This window comes from Panulirus ornatus, chromosome 27 (genome assembly GCF_036320965.1).
Source record: "Panulirus ornatus isolate Po-2019 chromosome 27, ASM3632096v1, whole genome shotgun sequence".
NCBI lineage: Eukaryota > Metazoa > Arthropoda > Malacostraca > Decapoda > Palinuridae > Panulirus > Panulirus ornatus.
This window is the reverse complement of record NC_092250.1, coordinates 17,807,782-17,829,736: the sequence shown is the minus strand read 5'-3', so window position 1 is coordinate 17,829,736 and position 21,955 is coordinate 17,807,782. Positions and strand designations below refer to the sequence as shown.

Below are 21,955 nucleotides of genomic sequence, written 5' to 3'. Positions count from 1 at the left end.
CTAGTCTTTAACTGGGCTACAACTTTCTTGTTAAGGGAAGAACTTTCTAAAAGCAATGGGTGCAAGCTAGAACTTGCCAGGTAAAAGTAAAACCATTAGTACAGGAAGATCTGGAAAATTCTGGGTTCAAAGGCTTTCTGGTTAGTTTAATGCCTTGTAATAAGCGTTCACTGTACAAAGATTTATTTGCGTCAGTCATCTGTGGAAAAGTAATGTCTTAGCAATAGTGTTCTCCCACTCTTACCTCTCCTCTTTAGCCACATTCACAAACCAGTGAGTGATCTGAACCACAATCTTTCTTTGCTCCTTCTTTTGGAAAGCTAAAAACTGGAGGGAAGGATTTCCAGTCCCCCTGCTCCCGCTACTTTTAGTCACCTTCTGCATCATGCAGTGGATGTAGAGGTAGAATTCTTTCTCCCCTACCCTTGACCCTCAACCCTACTGTACCTAATAACCTTGCTGTTATTCACATTCACTCTCAACTTTCTCCTTTCACCCACTTTTCCAAACTCTCACCAGCTTCTGCAGTTTCTCACTCGAATCAGCCACCAGAGCTGTATCATCAGTGAACAACAAATGACTTTTTCCAGGCCCTCTCATCCCCAACAGACTGCATACTTTCTCCAAAACTCTTGCATCCATGAATTAGACAACCATGGGGACGTCACACACCCCTGCCGTAGACCGACATTCACTGGGAACCAATCACTCTCCTGTCTTCCTACTCAAACACATTCCTTACATTGTTGGTAAAAACTTTTCTCTGCTTCTAGCAACTTACCTCCCACACCATATACTCTCAAGACCTTCCACAAAGCATCTCAACCCTATCATATGCCTTCTCCAGATCCATAAATGCTTCATACAAATCCATCTGTTTTTCTAAGTATTTCTCACACATTCTTCAAAGCATACACCTAATCCACACATCCTCTACCACTTCTGAAACAACATTGCTCTTCCCCACTCTGATGTTCTGTACATACCTTCACCCTCTCAATCAATACCCTCCCATATAATTTCCTATGAATACTCAACAAACTTATGCCTCTGTAGTTTGAACACTCACCTTTATCCCCTTTGCCTTTGTACAATATATATGCGAAAGAGAGACTTTTGGATGTTAATGTGCTGAGGGGTGCAACTGGAGGGATGTCTGATCATTATCTTGTGGAGGCTAAGGTGAAGATTTGTATGGGTTTTCAGAAAAGAAGAGTGAATGTTGGGGTGAAGAGGGTGGTGAGAGTAAGTGAGCTTGGGAAGGAGACCTGTGTGAGGAAGTACCAGGAGAGACTGAGTACAGAATGGAAAAAGGTGAGAACAATGGAAGTAAGGGGAGTGGGGGAGGAATGGGATGTATTTAGGGAATCAGTGATGGATTGCGCAAAAGATGCTTGTGGCATGAGAAGTGTGGGAGGTGGGTTGATTAGAAAGGGTAGTGAGTGGTGGGATGAAGAAGTAAGAGTATTAGTGAAAGAGAAGAGAGAGGCATTTGGACAATTTCTGCAGGGAAAAAATGCAATTGAGTGGGAGATGTATAAAAGAAAGAGACAGGAGGTCAAGAGAAAGGTGCAAGAGGTGAAAAAAAGGGCAAATGAGAGTTGGGGTGAGAGAGTATCATTAAATTTTAGGGAGAATAAAAAGATGTTCTGGAAGGAGGTAAATAAAGTGTGTAAGACAAGGGAGCAAATGGGAACTTCAGTGAAGGGCGCAAATGGGGAGGTGATAACAAGTAGTGGTGATGTGAGAAGGAGATGGAGTGAGTATTTTGAAGGTTTGTTGAATGTGTTTGATGATAGAGTGGCAGATATAGGGTGTTTTGGTCGAGGTGGTGTGCAAAGTGAGAGGGTTAGGGAAAATGATTTGGTAAACAGAGAAGAGGTAGTGAAAGCTTTGCGGAAGATGAAAGCCGGCAAGGCAGCAGGTTTGGATGGTATTGCAGTGGAATTTATTAAAAAAGGGGGTGACTGTATTGTTGACTGGTTGGTAAGGTTATTTAATGTATGTATGACTCATGGTGAGGTGCCTGAGGATTGGCGGAATGCGTGCATAGTGCCATTGTACAAAGGCAAAGGGGATAAGAGTGAGTGCTCAAATTACAGAGGTATAAGTTTGTTGAGTATTCCTGGTAAATTATATGGGAGGGTATTGATTGAGAGGGTGAAGGCATGTACAGAGCATCAGATTGGGGAAGAGCAGTGTGGTTTCAGAAGTGGTAGAGGATGTGTGGATCAGGTGTTTGCTTTGAAGAATGTATGTGAGAAATACTTAGAAAAGCAAATGGATTTGTATGTAGCATTTATGGATCTGGAGAAGGCATATGATAGAGTTGATAGAGATGCTCTGTGGAAGGTATTAAGAATATATGGTGTGGGAGGAAAGTTGTTAGAAGCAGTGAAAAGTTTTTATCGAGGATGTAAGGCATGTGTACGTGTAAGAGAGGAAAGTGATTGGTTCTCAGTGAATGTAGGTTTGCGGCAGGGGTGTGTGATGTCTCCATGGTTGTTTAATTTGTTTATGGATGGGGTTGTTAGGGAGGTGAATGCAAGAGTTTTGGAGAGAGGGGCAAGTATGAAGTCTGTTGGGGATGAGAGAGCTTGGGAAGTGAGTCAGTTGTTGTTCGCTGATGATACAGCGCTGGTGACTGATTCATGTGAGAAACTGCAGAAGCTGGTGACTGAGTTTGGTAAAGTGTGTAGAAGAAGAAAGTTAAGAGTAAATGTGAATAAGAGCAAGGTTATTAGGTACAGTAGGGTTGAGGGTCAAGTCAATTGGGAGGTGAGTTTGAATGGAGAAAAACTGGAGGAAGTGAAGTGTTTTAGATATCTGGGAGTGGATCTGGCAGCGGATGGAACCATGGAAGCGGAAGTGGATCATAAGGTGGGGGAGGGGGCGAAAATTCTGGGGGCCTGGAAGAATGTGTGGAAGTCGAGAACATTATCTCGGAAAGCAAAAATGGGTATGTTTGAAGGAATAGTGGTTCCAACAATGTTGTATGGTTGCGAGGCATGGGCTATGGATAGAGTTGTGCGCAGGAGGATGGATGTGCTGGAAATGAGATGTTTGAGGACAATGTGTGGTGTGAGGTGGTTTGATCGAGTGAGTAACGTAAGGGTAAGAGAGATGTGTGGAAATAAAAAGAGCGTGGTTGAGAGAGCAGAAGAGGGTGTTTTGAAGTGGTTTGGGCACATGGAGAGAATGAGTGAGGAAAGATTGACCAAGAGGATATATGTGTCGGAGGTGGAGGGAACAAGGAGAAGAGGGAGACCAAATTGGAGGTGGAAAGATGGAGTGAAAAAGATTTTGTGTGATCGGGGCCTGAACATGCAGGAGGGTGAAAGGAGGGCAAGGAATAGAGTGAATTGGAGCGATGTGGTATACCGGGGTTGACGTGCTGTCAGTGGATTGAATCAAGGCATGTGAAGCGTCTGGGGTAAACCATGGAAAGCTGTGTAGGTATGTATATTTGCGTGTGTGGACGTGTGTATATACATGTGTATGGGGGGGGGGGGGTTGGGCCATTTCTTTCGTCTGTTTCCTTGCGCTACCTCGCAAACGCGGGAGACAGCGACAAAGTATAATAAATAAAATAAAATATATATATATATATATATATATATATATATATGGAGAGAATGAGTGAGGAAAGATTGACCAAGAGGATATATGTGTCGGAGGTGGAGGGAATGAGGAGAAGTGGGAGACCAAATTGGAGGTGGAAAGATGGAGTGAAAAAGATTTTGTGTGATCGGGGCCTGAACATGCAGGAGGGTGAAAGGCGGGCAAGGAATAGAGTGAATTGGATCGATGTGGTATACCGGGGTTGACGTGCTGTCAGTGGATTAAATCAGGGCATGTGAAGCGTCTGGGGTAAACCATGGAAAGTTGTGTGGGGCCTGGATGTGGAAAGGGAGCTGTGGTTTTGGGCATTATTGCATGACAGCTAGAGACTGAGTGTGAATGAGAGGGGCCTTTGTTGTCTTTTCCTAGTGCTACCTCGCACACATGAGGGGGGAGGGGGATGGTATTCCATGTGTGGCAAGGTGGCGATGGGAATTAATAAAGGTAGACAGTGTGAATTGTGTGCATGGGTATATATGTGTGTGTCTGTGTGTGTATATATATGTGTACATTGAGATGTATAGGTATGTATATTTGCGTGTGTGGACGTGTATGTATATACATTGTGTATGGGGGTGGGTTGGGCCATTTCTTTCGTCTGTTTCCTTGCGCTACCTCACAAAAGCGGGAGACAGCAACAAAGCAAAATATATATATATATATATATATATATATATATATTGTTTATTTTATTTATTTATTTATTATACTTAGTCGCTGTCTCCCGCGTTTGCGAGGTAGCGCAAGGAAACAGACGAAAGAAATGGCCCAACCCCCCCCCATACACATGTATATACATACGTCCACACACGCAAATATACATACCTACACAGCTTTCCATGGTTTACCCCAGACGCTTCACATGCCCTGATTCAATCCACTGACAGCATGTCAACCCCGGTATACCACATCGATCCAATTCACTCTATTCCTTGCCCTCCTTTCACCCTCCTGCATGTTCAGGCCCCGATCACACAAAATCTTTTTCACTCCATCTTTCCACCTCCAATTTGGTCTCCCACTTCTCCTCGTTCCCTCCACCTCCGACACATATATCCTCTTGGTCAATCTTTCCTCACTCATTATCTCCATGTGCCCAAACTATTTCAAAACACCCTCTTCTGCTTTCTCAACCACGCTCTTTTTATTTCCACACATCTCTCTTACCCTTACGTTACTTACTCGATCAAACCACCTCACACCACACATTGTCCTCAAACATCTCATTTCCGGCACATCCATCCTCCTGCGCACAACTCTATCCATAGCCCACGCCTCGCAACCATACAACTTTGTTGGAACCACTATTCCTTCAAACATACCCATTTTTGCTTTACGAGATAATATTCTCGACTTCCACACATTCTTCAAGGCTCCCAGGATTTTCGCCCCCTCCCCCACCCTATGATCCACTTCCGCTTCCATGGTTCCATAAGCTGCCAGATCCACTCCCAGATATCTAAAACACTTTACTTCCTCCAGTTTTTCTCCATTCAAACTTACCTCCCAATTGACTTGACCCTCAACCCTACTGTACCTAATAACCTTGCTCTTATTCACATTTACTCTTAACTTTCTTCTTTCACACACTTTACCAAACTCAGTCACTAGCTTCTGCAGTTTCTCACATGAATCAGCCACCAGCGCTGTATCATCAGGATATATATATATATATATATATATATATATATATATATATATATAGTGCTCCCGCCTGTCGTGCAGGGGTCCCGGGTTCGAACATGGCTGTTGGAGGTTTGTATGTTCTATTGAAGCACGCTTTCATATGCACTACACATGACAGCTAAAGACTGAGTGTAAGCAAATGTGGCCTTTTTTTGTCTGCTTTTCCAGGCACTACCTTGCTGAAGCAGGAGGTAGCAGTGCTGTTTCCTGTGGGGCAGTGTAGTGACAGGAATGGATGAAGGCCAGCAAGAATGATTATGCACATGTGTGTATATGTATATGTCTGAGTATGTGTATGTATATGTATGTATATGTTAATGTATATATGTATATTTGCTGTGTCTCGCATTATCATGGTAATGGCCAGGAACAGATGAAGAGAAGACCTCTTTCACTCATATCTATTCTCTGTCACATGTAATATGCCAAAACCACAGCCCCCTATCCACAACGAGGCTCCATAAACCTTTCCATGGTTTCCCTTGGTTGCTTCATATGCCCTAGTTTGGTTCATTTAATATACAAACCCAAGATCCTTCTTATATGGGTTTTTTTCAGCTTCGAGGCTGTGTTCTAATCAGGAGCAATGAAATGATGGGCTTCTTTAGAGAATGTCCTTGATAAGAACTGTCTTTTCATCCAATGATGATAACACATCCTCACCAATGGTGGCTTCTCACTTGCAGTGACAACATGCAGGCAGCGTAACACCTGAATATTTTTTTATGTTTTACCTAAGGACCACTTTTATGGGATGCCAACAGATCCAAGGCAGTGAGCAGCAAGGAAATGATGGGCTTGCTGGAGTGAGAAGTGCTTAAACAATACTGAACTCCTTTCTTCTACTGACAATAATACAATTTTGCCAAAAGTGATGCTGCCTGCTTGTGTATGTTCTGAGTATCTTGTTGAGTCTTTGAATCTTAAAGGTGTACAGAAGCTAATCTGGTTTAGAAAGACTACATGACCGGGCACCTTGCAATAACTGGAGGGGAAAAATTTCACAATCATGTACTCTTTTTCTTGCTATAAACACCACCATGTTAAGACAAATCTGAATAATCCTCCTTTCAGACAATTCTCTCTAAAAGGTATTTCCCAATTCTACATTTCCACCTTCTCTATATTTACCTTCTCTACATACATTCCTACTTGTTTCATTCAAATAAAAATCATTCTCAACATTGATTATCCATATGCCCATATTACTTCAGTGTTTCACCTTTTTTTTATTCCTCTTTAACTTCATTACACTCATCTGGTCTTAACATCCACATTGAAGGCAATCCATATTGACCACTTAAACTCAAACCATTCAGGTGTTGAAGTTCACATCTCATTGGCATATATTAAAGGGGTTATTTCAGCACCAGATAGTACTCTCTCTCTTTTTTTTTAATATTACAGCTTCATCGCTACTAAAATTTATACTGAAAGTTGGCTTCGATATCACTCTCATCTTTTTTTATCTTATATTATTACAGCTTCATGACTAAAATATGTACTAAAAGTTAGCTTCTATTTCAGTGTCTATCCTAACCACATTCTGTAACTATTGTATTATTTGCTTCTTTTCTACATCTTATCATATTTACACTGTGACTCCTTTTTCTTAAAGAGAACGACCTCATAGTTATCTGCCTGCACATTTCCATATTCTTGAACTTATGATTTTACAATACATCCAGTCTTTTGAAATATGACAATTTTGCAAGTTATAGGTAATGCTCATTAATCAAAAGTTTTGAAGCGTTTACTTTACTAATGCCAATTTGTAACAATCAACTTTATTTGTATATATTATAATGATTCCTTTATATCTGCAAGATACAGACCTTCTGACATAGCGACAACTCATTAGCCATCTAAAGGAAATGTACTATTATTCATTTAATGAAAACTTGTACCTCAACTGTACTTAGGAAAATTTTATCCTCACCAAAAACTGTTTCATTAACAGTACTTACCCTCACTCCCATCGAGTGACAGGACACGATCAGAGACAATGCCAGATGTAGTATTGGATGAAGTGTTAGAGATAACTGAAACTCGCTGATCTGCTGAAGTCTTGGCTAAATAACCTCGTAGACCTCCTAAAGTGTCAGTGACAACTCCTACCTCTCCATACCTGTCACCGTAGATGTAGCTTTCACGATATCGCCTGCGATCTGCAGGTGTAATGATAGCTTTTTAATGCAGTGAAAAGTTTTGAGATGATTTTTGCATTATCTTTACAACAAGGAAGGTTATTCCAGAGTTTCTTCTGAACACCAGGATCACTCAATACATATACCAAATCATTTATGCATGCAATTCTCTCAAGTACACCCTCTGGCTTTTGATATTACTTTCAGTCTCTTGTGTACCTCACTCCCTAGTTTCTTGTTGAACCTATAAGCAGTCTTTCATGTACTGTCTCTGAATGCCAATACCACTTAAAAACTCAATCTTTCACTTTTTTTTTTTTTTATCATTCACCACACTTCTGCTAACTGACTCTCTTCAGTCTCTCTGATCAGTGTTTTTACTGCTTACCCCTCACATAGTTCTTTACAAAATTCTTTAAAGGAATGTCATGTATGAGTTAGGTAAACACACAGACACACACACACAAGTATGCAGTCTGTTGCGGATGAGAGGGTTTGGGAAGTGAGTCACTTGTTCACTGATGATACAACGCTGGTGGCTGATTACAGTGAGAAATTGCAGAAGTTGGTGAATGAGTTTGATAAAGTGTGTGAAAGAAGAAATATGAGAGTAAATGTGAATAAAAGCAAGATTATTAGGTTAAGTAGGGTTTAGGGACAAGTCAACTGGGAGGTAAGATTGAATGGAGAAAAACTGGAGGAAGTGAAGTGTTTTAGATATCTGGGAGTGGATTTGGCAGTGGATGGAATGATGTAAGCGGAAGTGAGTCACAGGTGGGGGAGGGGGGCAAAGGTTCTGGGAGCATTGAAGAAGGTATGGATGGCGAGAGCGTTATCTCAGAGAGCAAAAATGGGTATGTCTGAAGGAATAGTGGTTCCAACAGTGTTATATGGTTGAGGCATGGGTGATAGATAGGGTTGTGCGGAGGAGGGTGGATGTGTTGGAAATGAGATGTTTGAGGACAATATGTGGTGCGAGGTGGTTTGATCGAGTAAGTAATGAAAGGGTAAGAGAGATGTGTGGTAAAAAAGAGAGTGGTTGAGAGCAGAAGAGGGTGTATTGAAATGGTTTGGTCACATGGAGAGAATGAGCAAGGAAAGATTGACAAAGAGGATATATGTGTCAGGTGGAGGGAAAGAGGTGAAGTGGGAGACCAAATTGGAGGTGGAAGGATGGACTGAAAAAGATTTTGAGCAATCGGGGCTTGAACATATAGGAGGGTGAAAGGCGTGCAAGGAATAAAGTGAACTGGAACGATGTGGTATACTTGGGTTGACGTGCTGTCAATGGATTGAACCAAGGCATGTGAAGTGTCTCGGGTAAACCATGGAAAGTTTTGTGGGGCCTGGATGTGGAAAGGGAGCTGTGGTTTCGGTGTATTAAACATGACAGCTAGAGACTGAGTGTGAACGAATGTGGCCTTTGTTGTCATTTCCTGGTGCTACCTCGCATGCACGCAGGGGGAGGAGGATATCATTTCATGTGTGGCAGGGTGGCGGCAGGATTGGATGACTGCAGCATGTATGGATGTGTACATGTGTATATATGTATATGTCTGTGTATGTATATGTATGTATATGTTGAAATGTATAGGTATGTACATGTGCGTGTGTGGGGGTTTATGTATATACATGGGTATGTGGGTGGGTTGGGCCATTCTTTCATCTGTTTACTTGCGCTACCTCTCCCAGGCCAATGTGGGAGACAGCGTCAAAGTATAATAGAAAAATATAAATAATAATATTTTCTTTTCTTTCATACTATTCGCCATTTCCCGCGATAGCGAGGCAGCGTTAAGAGCAGAGGACTGGGCCTTTGAGGGAATATCCTCACCTGGCCCCCTTCTCTGTTCCTTCTTTATTATTATTTATATTTTTCTATTATACTTTGACGCTGTCTCCCACATTGGCCTGGGAGAGGTAGCGCAAGTAAACAGATGAAAGAATGGCCCAACCCACCAACATATATATATATATATATATATATATATATATATATATATATATATATATATATATATATATATATATATATATATATATATATATATTATCCCTGGGGATAGGGGAGAAAGAATACTTCCCACGTACTCCCTGCGTGTCGTAGAAGGCGACTAAAAGGGGAGGGAGCGGGGGCTGGAAATCCTCCCCCTCTCGTTTTTTTTTTTTTTTATTTTCCAAAAGAAGGAACAGAGAAGTGGGCCAGGTGACGATATTCCCTCAAAGGCCCAGTCCTCTGTTCTTAACGCTACCTCGCTAACGTGGGAAATGGCGAATAGTATGAAAAGAAAAAAAAAAAGAAAATATATATATATATATATATATATATATATATATATATATATATATATATATATATATATATATACACACACACACACATACATACATACATTCAAACTTACTTCCTGTCCCAGGAGTCCCTTCAATCTTTGAGAAGCTCCTGCAGCACTCAGGAAACTGGCCATGGCCACCTGTTGGGACCACTTCATAGTGTGGTGATGTGTGTGTGTGTGTTTGTGTATCTGTCTTGTCTGCATAGAGTTTGGGGCAATTGAGTAGTAAGTGCTGGATGCCTTTTTTTATGGAAGATGCATCAGGGGCCTTAGAATATGTTAAAATGCTGGTTGTAGCATTTTAGGGTTTAGATATGGGTGGTGTCCAGAGTGTAGATGTGAGAATGAGGCTTCTGATGGGTTGTATATCTGGTGAAGTGGTGTCTAAGACTGAGTTGGGAGAGGTGATCTTCAGTACTTGTAAGGTTATTTCAGTGTGTATGTTTTGTCTTTGTTATATTTGTTGGGGGTTGTGGGATATGTAAGTAGAGATAACTGAAGTGAGAGACAGGGGGTAAGATTTTTATTTCTACTTTGGGGGTTGATGTTCAGTTATGGAGAGGTTTGTATGGGTGGGATCTAGTGCCACTGCACAAAAGTGAGTGTCAAGCATTTTGAGGTGGGACTATACTGGGAAGATCTTTGTTTCTTTGTGTTTGTGGTTGCTAGGTAACTAGTAATTGATTTGGGTGCACTATTTTGTGTGATTTTCACATTGTTGTTGTATTTGCTTTTGAGGACAGAAGACTGGGCAGGTGAGGTGTAATTTAAAGTGGAGTGTGAATTTTGCATCAGATGCTGTAGGATACTTGTTTGTGTCCAAATTCTGAAGGTTTTTCGTTTGTGTGTTGCTTATCTGTTGATGTTATTGGTGTGGGGAGTGAATGTCATTTGTGTGTTGTATGTGATGCCTCGAATGATTGGCATTTAGTTCAGTGGGAATGACAGTCCACTGTAGGTGACTGAAGGATGTGAGCTGGTTTCATGTCTGTCTGGGGATAAAAGTGATTGAAGACTTTTGTGATGAAGCAGACTTTCTGTTCTAGGTGGGATACAGTATGAGTTTTGTATTCCAGCGCTGCATGTTTGTTGTTGTAACTGTGGTGTCAGAGTGTTGTGATGTGATTGTGAAGTTATCTGCATATGAAAAGACCTTCATGCTGTGGTTTGTTTGAGGTAATGGGAGGCTGTGTAGGAAGAGATTGAGGAGACATGAAGAAAAAACTGCCCCTTGGGGAACTCCATGGTAAGTAAAGCCATTGTAAGTGACTTTGCCATGATGGCTGGCTATGAAAGTGGCCATGAAATGGCCAAACACTTTATCATTGCTGAGGAGTATCTTTTGTGTGAGAATGTGTTGGAGGATTGTATCAAATGCTTTCTTTATGTCTTTTTGCTACCAGTAATGTGCAGGAGGGAGGGGCTGTGGTAAGTTGAAGACACAGAGTATGTTGTGTTGGGTCAGTGTGTAACGTTGCTGTGGAGTGTTTGGGTCTGATGCCATGCCATGTGGGTGAACATGGAATGTTTTGTTTGATTCTGATGTGGGTCAGTTTTTCACAGAGTTTGGATATTGATTGAGAATAGAAGTGACATACAGCAGTAACTGGTGGGGGAGTTGGGCAGTTAAAAGGGTTTTAGGATTGGTATTATGTTGGCAAGTTTCCATATGTTAGGAATTTTGTTGTGTAGCAAAATGCAGTTGAAGATATCTGTAAGTGCTTGAATGGCAAATGAGCCAAAGTGTTTGATTTGAAAGTTTGATAAGTTGTCAGGGCCTGTTGCAAGAGAGTTCTTTAAGGTTTTGATTGCATTGCTTGTATCACAGAAGGAGTGAAGGGTGGATGGGCAGTTGTGTATGGATGGAATTTGTGTTGGTTTTTCATGACTTCTCTAGGTGTGAGGTTGACTTGTGTCTGATTTTTTTGTATTATCTCATGAGTATGTTTGTGTGTTCTTTAGGAGAAGGGATTTTATTGAAATTTGACAGGAGAGCTTAATGAGCTGGGGAGGGGGGCCTAAGTCATTAGGAATGGATCTCTAACATATTCCAGATTCGGCTGCTGTAGATCTTAGGGTTCTTTTGTGTTGAGGAAGGAGTGCCAATATATGTAAAATCAACCCATAGAAAATTGGTTTCTTTTGTGTTGAGGAAGGAGTGCCAGTAAATGTACAATCAGCACATGGAAAATTACAAAAATGATATATATGAGTCACGAAAGACAACAAAAAGACATAAACATTGCAAAGACATAAATGAAAGCTACAAAAATATAAAAAGAATATACAAAAGCATACAAGAAAACTGAAGGCATAGAGAAAAGTCATCAAAATGAAAAGAAAAATGTAGAGACAAAGAACAGCTACAAAAGCATTTATGAAGTCTAAATTGGCATAAAAAGTTAAAGATGCATAAAAGGAAAGATAAATAGCATAAATGAAAGTTACAAAGTCATATGAGAAAAATAAATAGGAATAAGGAAAAGTTTAAAAAGAATAAAAGAAAACTATGGAAGGATAATGAGAAGCTACAAAGGCATACAGGAAGGCTAGAAAAGCATGAAAGAGTTACAAAGGCTTAAAGAGCACTGCATAAACTTAGAGGAAAACTTGCAAAGGCATCAAAAAAGCTACCAAAGCATAAAGAAATGTCACAAAGGCATAAAGGAAAGCTAAAAAACATAAGTGAAGGATACAAAGAATAGAAGAAAGCTACACTGGCATAGAAATGATACAAAAACACATAAACAGAAGTTACGAAAGGCATAAAAGAAAGCAAGAAATAGCACAAGCTTCAGAGTCATGGAATAAGAGCGTTGGCCTTAAAAAACACGAACCTTCCTCGTGGATTCGTCTCAGCTCTGCCAGTCGTGGTTGGAGTGCCAGGTTGAACTGGTGTGTGAGGCGACAAAGGTACAGAAGGTGCTTACTCTTCTCATCACTGGTTGTGTAGAAGGTCAGTTTGCCTGGGTAGCTCAGTGCTCGCACCTCAAACTTCTTCTTCTGAAAGTCAAGGCACTCATGAATAATCCCTTTATAATGTTAGAATTTCCGTTTTTCACCTTTTTCTTACAAAGATATATTGAATACTGTTCATCTGTTTTCTGGCGTGTACACAATCAACACTGATTTTTCTTAGTAGGTGCAACTGCTTTTTGTACTAGACACAAAATTTGGAAATTCTGAATCCTACAAATATCTTTACACAAGGAATGTATTGTCAAAGCAAGCTCTGAAAAAAAGGCATGTCACTCAATCTTCATCCAAAATGCTGGGTGGTTATACAAAGGTGTTTAAATTAGTTTTCTTCTAAGTTGCCATTTCGTATCTACAAGGATCTCAGTCACCCCAAAATGAAGTCCTGTATACAAATCTGGAATACCTCTTCATACACCTCTCTTTTAGCCAAAATGGAATCAAAAGCCTTCTGCCTTATCAGTTCTCTTTCTCCCCTCTTACCAACCATCTCTTTCCATTCATTATGATGTTGCATCCCATTATCTGTTCTAGAGGTATCATTGCAGCCACTGCTGTCCAAGTTGTTTGTTTATGTCCCATTCAGTAACACATAACTGCCTGCTGCATCCAATACATTTTGTGTGTAGACCAGCCATGTGAGGACTAGCCATTATAATGCAGTTCATCTTTCCTTATACAGCAAAGCTGTGGAATTTTCTTATTCATTTGTTTTATCCTCTTCATATAACCTCTCTACCATCAAGAGTCAGGTTTACAAACATCTCTGGAACTCAAATTAATCCCTGTTGTATGTTTTTTCTTTCTTACTAATCATTATTTTACTATTCATTTGATCTAGCCACAAATGGCTATTATGTAAAAATAGAAAATCTGGAGTATGGCAGTTGTGTCCAAACCATCGGTTCCTAAGCTAAGGAATCATCATGCACTTACTTCCAATAGTAGATGACGGAAGTAATGGGCCTTAGGCTGAAGCTTTTGGAGGCTCCCACGTTGTTATATCATTCATATATTTCAGTCTCAGGCACTAAAAAATGTACCAAAGCATAAAGAAATGTCACAAAGGCATATGGGTTGTTTTTATTTCATACACAAATGCACTCATTCCACTGTCCCACACGTTACTAAAGAGCATTTGTTTTCCCGACATATGAGTCCTCTTGCTGTTTCTGGGTCATGTGATCAAGCCTGTGCTGCCTATTGGGTAGCATCTTTACTTCGTACTTAGTTAACGGTTTAGGTTAGCATCTTCTTACTTAATATGTACCTGAATTATCACTGAAGAGAAGCATCTTTACTTCGTACCAACTGTACCCAAATTAACAGTTAAAGTTAGCATCTCTACTTCGTTCCTTAATTAGCAGTAAGCTTTATATACTTTATTAGCAGTTAACCTAGTCTCTCTTGTATACCTACATTAGAACTTCATTTTTTTCAGCAAACATGCATCAATCACAGATACACATGCCCACTTCTTAAAGAGATTTGATGAAAAAGGACTAAAAGGTCATGGTGAAGATAAACTTGTTCCTAAAAGGAAGACAGGCTTCAAGAGTTAAAGTCCTCTACTGTTTACAAGTAGTTGTGGAACGAAACAAACATCAAACTGGCTAATTTTTTGTGTACCATCACTTAAATTAAGACTGACTTCCTACCCCTTAGGATTCCCTTCTGTGTATGAAACTCCCAAACACCCAGGAAGGCCGTCATGATCACCGGGCGGGACCATAAGTCATAAAGTGTACTAATGTGTGTGCGTATCTGTGGTGGAGAGTGCGGGGCATATGAGTTGTAAGTGTTTGTTATCTTCATTTTGGTTGCTGCATCATGGGCATGAAAGATCCTGGGATGTGTTTGAATCGATGCTTTTCGGAATGTAGGGTTAGGTGTTGTCCAGAGCGTAGTTGGGAGTGTGACACGTGTTTGTCTGGGGAGTGTGGTTTCACATGGATGTATGATTGGTGGGGTGGTGTTTCGACTAAGTTGATACGGCAGTCGTTTAGTGCTTGTCGACCCATTTCATTGTATGTGTTTTGTCAAGTGTTTTAAAGAACACCTGTTACTGATAGTGCATAACTACAGGTCAAGGTACTACTGTCCCTCCATAGTATAGACAGTAATGCAGAACGAAATTGGTCTTCTGAGCACGACGTTTGGACTCTTGGGTATGATGATATGTTCACCGGACTGACCCTAAAGGCCAGCCCATCATATACATACACTCGTGCTAAAGGGTCAACGCTAAACTTGCCTACTGCTGCACTTATGGTGAACATCCAGAGTAGGGTAAGAAAGTGGCATTTGAAGTAAGAGGGCTGAGTTACAATAGAAGTTAGAGGCCATAAATCTTTCCATTACAGAGGAGAGAAGAGCAAGGGCTGACTTGATAACAAGCCCAAGTTTATACACCAGTCTGATGATGGCTGATTAGTTCTTCGAAAATATGTAAAGACAGAACAACTAAAGGCCATAACAAAAAACTTGTTGCAAAAGATGTAAAGAGTACTTTTATGGTAGCAGAAAAGTGGACGAATTGAATAAGTGATGAAAGTCTGAATGTAGACAATATATAAAGTTGTAGAAATGCTGTATGATGAGTTCTTGAACCCCCCCCCCCACGAGTGTGGTGAATACCTTCCCCAAGTTGAACAAACACATATGATGAATAAGTAAATCAAAGAGAGTACGTACATATAACATCAAGTCAGTAAAAAGAAGCGTTGTACATTCAATTAAATAATTAGGCAATGGTAAAGGTATAGAGATCCATATGGAAATGCAGATAAAATATATTAGTTGGCAGCCTTAAAATTCAGAACTCGTAAGAAGTTAAGAAAATGAAATGTGACCTCTCCTTTATTTCTTCCATTAATAGATTGAAATGATTTATTTTATAAAGTTCATAATGTATCTGGAAAGGCTTGAGGTCAGACTCCGTTCAGAACTCACACTACAAGCTCTTTGCTGCCATGAACTTCGAACCCACCGAAGAACATGCAATGTGCGTTGCTTTAAACCTTCAGAGAGGCTTCTAAACATTTGCTGTGGTGGTCCTCGAACCCATCTGCCCGGCCTATGGCTACGTGCCGTGTCGAACTTCAAATCCAGTTACCAAGGCTTTAATTACTGTAGTGGGCTACCAAGCCAGTTCCCGCGGCCGCTAAAAACCTCGACTGCATCACCTTTATACCCTTCCACTGTTCATCAACCATCACACAAAGCTAGCGGGCGATGATACTTCAGCAACTAAAAAGTGAATTATTCCACCACTGTGAAAACTCCATGGAAGTCTCTTATTTTTTTTTTTCTGTGACCCTGCTATAGCTCATTCATTCAATTATTTCATAATCATATATGTACGAAGGGAAACTACTATCTGCCGAAATTGGTAGCCAAAGACTCGCCCTGGAGGAGAGAGAGAGAGGGGGGGGGGGGTCATTTTCGCTGGTCATATTTGCTGCACATACTCTTCTCTAGTATACTTGCCGGTCATACTCTGGGGTCACATTCGGGGCTCACCGCAACCAACGCTACCATAAACTATTTCAAAAGAGTTAAGGGCGGTTTCCTTCTCTGCCACCGTTATTAGTGGCAATGTTCAGGGGGGAGGGTCGTGAGAAGACAGGATGCAGCTGTGTTAACCCCTTGAGCACGAAGGTACGACTCTTGAGGACGACGGTGCTGCCCTTGAGAAAGACGGTACGACCCTTGGGTATTATAATGGCCCTGTACATGACCTGATCCTTAACGGTTAGGTCGAAGGCAAGGCCCTCGTCATCATACTCAAGGGTCGTTCCATAGTGGTTAAGACCTTAAGTGAGCACAGGTGGCTCGAGAATCATGATGGGACAAGAGGTAGAGGAATAAACAAGGGAGTCAACGGGGATGGAGCAAGAAAAGTGGAGGGCACGAGAAGAGAGAACACGGCGTGGAGGGTTGTGGAGGCAGGCGAATAAGTGTGGGTAGGGTTGGAGGGGCGGAAAGTGGTATTAGTGTGGGGTGGGGGTGGGGGGGGCAAGGTAACTGTGTGGGGGGGTGGGTGTGGGGGAGCGGGGAGGCGGGCCCAAGTGGCAGGAACCCGCCACTGTGTTACGCACACTGATGCCAGAGCTCGCTACCTGGCCCACCCCTCACCACCAGCCCAACCTCCACCCTCACACCACACCCTCAGCCCACCCTCTCCCGCCCATATGGTCCATCTGACAATCCTACAGCGCCCAAGTACCCTATAATCCGCCTAAGGGCCCGCCGTGGCTAGGATACACGGATTAAAATCCTGCAAACATGGCACCCGTGGTACGAGATGCCATCAAGTGTTCCCTGAAAGCCAGCTGACCACACTCCCTGGCTGACCGACTCTGATGTTCTTTACAGCTGCTAAGTATCGGGTTGTGCTGAACCAGCCGCCGAGTGCGCTTAGCCCAAGCCTAGCTAATGGCGGCACCTCGCTGCCTGCCTCCACACATACACCTCCCCAACCTCTAATACCACCACCCAGGCTGACCACACCATACCTCATTTTCTACCAGTAACTCTACAAACTCCGGTGGGTTTCCGATCGGGTATAATTTACGAGAAGAGGGAGCAATAAGAGAGAGGGGTTAATGAGATAATGGTGGTAGCGGCCAGACGGTGGTGGTGGTTGCGTCCAGCACAGTAGCCGGCCAGACAGACACACCCGCTCACGATGCTCCAGCCCGACTCCCTCATCCCACAACCTCCTTCTCCAACCCTCCGCTTTAGAAACCTTTACAACACCATCACAACACCCATTTCACATACGCACACACCCGGACACCATGCCCACTAAAAATCTAAGCAGGAAACTGTTATGTGATTAATGCCCTCATTGTAATCTTGGTCACAAGTGTTGGTATGTCTGTTATTGGAGTCAGATGTACTCGTGTTTATTAATAACCACTACGGTACCATTCCTCCTTGAATCATAACTGATTTGTTAGTTAAAAGTTCTGAGAAAAATAAAACCTATAATCCCCGTCGACAAGAAACTGGTATCAGAAAGAAAATGCCCTCTCAAAAAAGAAAAGCCACAATGTTCGCTCATAAAAAAAGGTCAAGGTGTTACATTCTGAAAAGTGTCCACTCCATGACCGAAGAAGAAGGTCGGGCCAGGTGAACAATACAGTGGTATCAATCCCAGAGTACTTAGCTGTGCCGCCACCAGAGGGACTGGGAGCGAGGCCGGCGAGCCAGCATCTCCTCCAGTCTGTCGCCCAAGGTCCTCCGCACCCTCCCGTCGCTCACCCTTGTACACCAACTGCTACACATCAGACCTGCCTTCCTACACAACTTTCCGCCAGGGATTTTTTCCAAGCTACAAAACTCGAACCCTCTGCTAAAAAACTGACTTCAGTCTGCGATAACTTGCCGTATGGGACAAGGACCTTAAAATGATAAAAGAATAAAAATAAAGCGAGGGGTGTTTGTTCTCTGTTTTCTGATTGCTAACTCCACCTACCACACTTTTGACCGAACTCAAACAGTAGTAAATGTTAGCTCACTGTCCCAGCTTTTAGTGTTCCAAGGGAATAATAAATGACTACAAGGAAAACTAAATAAAATGCTCATCTCATCGTGCGCTTGACAATACGGTTACAGTGGCGAGAGGCCGTTGATTAACGCCGGGAGGAGCCTGCTGCCACTCATCTTGCTTAAACTCGTACAGTAGTTGTGTTCCTCGTGCGTAGAACGGGTGCACAAGCCTTGTCAGGGGAAATAAAAGAAAACGTTAAGATAGACAAACACAAACTAAAATGGCCCTCGTCATGACAGTCGTTAGAATACAGCGTGATCTAAACTCGCCATCATACCTCTGTTAAAACCTTCAGCATAACGGTAGGATCATTAGAGTACGACGGTACGACCCCTAGGGTATGAAGGTTTGGCATTTTAGTCTAATCCTTGAGGGTCAGGTCAAAGACCAGACTATCATAGCTAATGGACGTACCGTTGTACTCAAGGCGTTAAACTTCGTGGATTTACGATGATTTGGCTGACTAGGCTGCCGCCTTCAGCCGTGGTGTACAGCCACAGTTCGTTCCTCCCCGCAAGGTGTAATGGTCTGTGGAGATACAGTAGTGCGTGATCGTTCCCTAGCCCACGGCTTCCTAGAGTTCTCAGTGCCACGAACACCAACAGAGGGAGGCCATAACACCGACAATCTCCCTCACTATACAGACGCTACCACTCACTTGCTGGTCTGCCTACTACCAGGTTAACGACGAGTGGCGGATGATTTCAGACGTGTGTGATATTTTACGATCCACGAATGATGGGAGAGGCAGACACAGCTATAGGTGAGTGTACCAAGGCTGAGGCAAGGAAGCGGCCGTACATGAACCAGCCCTATATTAACATTCTCCCTGTGCACTCCGTGTAAGGTCTCCCAAGGTTATACCCACCCGACCCACGCCTAACCTCCTCTCAGTCCTATGTTCGACCTCTTCGGCTCCCTACACCTCCCTAGTTCCTTGGCTACATCCCTCGAGGACCACATGCCATCACACACACACGCACGGACACACCCTCCGCTCTAGTGATATGGACACAACAGTAAGAAGTTAGCATGGCACAGGTATTTGGTTCGCACCGGAATACTGAGGTGTAGTGAGATGGTCCGGGGTACTTTTTTTGCTGTCCGTGTGTGTGTGTGTGTGTGTGTGTGTGTGTGTGTGTGTGTGTGTGCCAGGCTGTGTGGTGGGTGAGGGTACAGAGGGCTGGACAGTAGGGAGGCAAGAGGGAGCAACACAGTAGCCGTCTTCCGTGTTTAACACTCACTACACCACAACCAACCAACCACCACCACCACCACCACCTTGCTCGCTCACTTTCTCTCACTAGCTTACCCACTCATCGGGTGCCTCACTCACCCATTCCATCGCTCATTCACAGTGTTTTCACCCACACTCGCGTCACACTTTGAAAAATAACTAAAGTTATCTTCAAGATTTCCACGTAAAGTGGCGATGTATGGAGAGGTTGGCCACCCCGCCAGACCTGCCCACTGTGGCTCAGTGTGTGTGGAGAGGTTGGCCACCCCCAGCACTGCCCGCTGTGGTTCACTGTGTGTGGAGAGGTTGCCCACCCCCAGCACTGCCCACTGTGGTTCACTGTGTGTGGAGAGGTTGCCCACCCCCAGCACTGCCCACTGTGGTTCACTGTGTGTGGAGAGGTTGCCCACCCCCAGCACTGCCTACTGTGGCTCAGCGTGTGTGGAGAGGTTGCCCACCTCCAGCACTGCCCACTGTGGCTCAGTGTGTGTGGAGAGGTTGCCCACCTCCAGCACTGCCCACTGTGGCTCAGTGTGTGTGGAGAGGTTGCCCACCTCCAGCACTGCCCACTGTTGTTCACTGTGTGTGGAGAGGTTGCCCACCTCCAGCACTGCCCACTGTGGCTCAGTGTTTGTGGAGAGGTTGCCCACCCCCAGCACTGCCCACTGTTGTTCACTGTGTGTGGAGAGGTTGCCCACCCCCAGCACTGCCCACCATGGTTCACTGTGTGGAGAGGTTGCCCACCCCCAGCACTGCCTATCGTGGTTCACTGTGTGTGGAGAGGCTGGGCACCCCAGCCCTGTCTATCATGGTGTGCTATTTATATATAGTATATTTGCATAAACATTTTTTTCCTCCAGAATAAGAATGATGCAGTTCCTTCATTTCCCATAGCAATAGATAAAAAGTTCCCAAGTGCACTTTCGTGTAATCATCACATCATTACACGAAAGTACACTTGGCAATTTATCATGTTCCATTTTCCTCGTGGTTATTATTATATACTTGATCACGCGCCTCATTGTGACCTCTTACAATATATGTATATATTTTTTTTTCATTCATATTCGCCATTTCCCGCATTAGCGAGGTAGCGTTAAGAGCAGAGGACTGAGCCTTAATGGGAATGTCCTCACTTGGCCCCCTTCTCTGTTCCTTCTTTTGGAAAATTAAAAACCGGATGGGAGGATTTCAAGTCCTCCGCTCACTCCCCTTTTAGTCGCCTTCTACGGCACGTAGGGAATGCGTGGAAAGTATTTATTTCCTCTATCCCCAGGGATGATTATATATATATATATATATATATATATATATATATATATATATATATATATATATATATATTTTTTTTTTTTTTTTTTTTTTTTTTTGCCGCTGTCTCTCGCGTTTGCGAGGTAGCGCAAGGAAACAGACGAAAGAAATGGCCCAACCCACCCCCATACACATGTATATACATACGTCCACACACGCAAATATACATACCTACACAGCTTTCCATGGTTTACCCCAGACGCTTCACATGCCTTGATTCAATCCACTGACAGCACTTCAACCCCGGTATACCACATCGCTCCAATTCACTCTATTCCTTGCCCTCCTTTCACCCTCCTGCATGTTCAGGCCCCGATCACACAAAATCTTTTTCACTCCATCTTTCCACCTCCAATTTGGTCTCCCTCTTCTCCTCGTTCCCTCCACCTCCGACACATATATCCTCTTGGTCAATCTTTCCTCACTCATTCTCTCCATGTGACCAAACCATTTCAAAACACCCTCTTCTGCTCTCTCAACCACGCTCTTTTTATTTCCACACATCTCTCTTACCCTTACGTTACTTACTCGATCAAACCACCTCACACCACACATTGTCCTCAAACATCTCATTTCCAGCACATCCATCCTCCTGCGCACAACTCTATCCATAGTCCACGCCTCGCAACCATACAACATTGTTGGAACCACTATTCCTTCAAACATACCCATTTTTGCTTTCCGAGATAATGTTCTCGACTTCCACACATTCTTCAAGGCTCCCAGAATTTTCGCCCCCTCCCCCACCCTATGATCCACTTCCGCTTCCATGGTTCCATCCGCTGCCAGATCCACTCCCAGATATCTAAAACACTTCACTTCCTCCAGTTTTTCTCCATTCAAACTCACCTCCCAATTGACTTGACCCTCAACCCTACTGTACCTAATAACCTTGCTCTTATTCACATTTACTCTTAACTTTCTTCTTTCACACACTTTACCAAACTCAGTCACCAGCTTCTGCCGTTTCTAACATGAATCAGCCACCAGCGCTGTATCATCAGCGAACAACAACTGACTCACTTCCCAAGCTCTCTCATCCCCAACAGACTTCATACTTGCCCCTCTTTCCAAAACTCTTGCA

The 21,955-nt window shown here is 42.9% G+C and overlaps 1 protein-coding gene across 2 annotated transcripts in view; it reads right to left on the bottom strand.

Annotated features, from left to right (window-relative positions):
- Positions 1-21,955, bottom strand: part of ex (FERM domain containing expanded) — a 153,123-nt gene that overhangs the window by 23,464 nt on the left and 107,704 nt on the right. For both annotated transcript variants that reach the window (XM_071678272.1, XM_071678273.1), the window contains exons 9-10: positions 12,628-12,793; positions 7,275-7,475 (exon numbers count right to left, since the gene is read on the bottom strand). In XM_071678272.1, the coding sequence (XP_071534373.1) occupies positions 7,275-7,475; positions 12,628-12,793 (367 nt within the window). The remainder of the gene's footprint in view (positions 1-7,274; positions 7,476-12,627; positions 12,794-21,955) is intronic.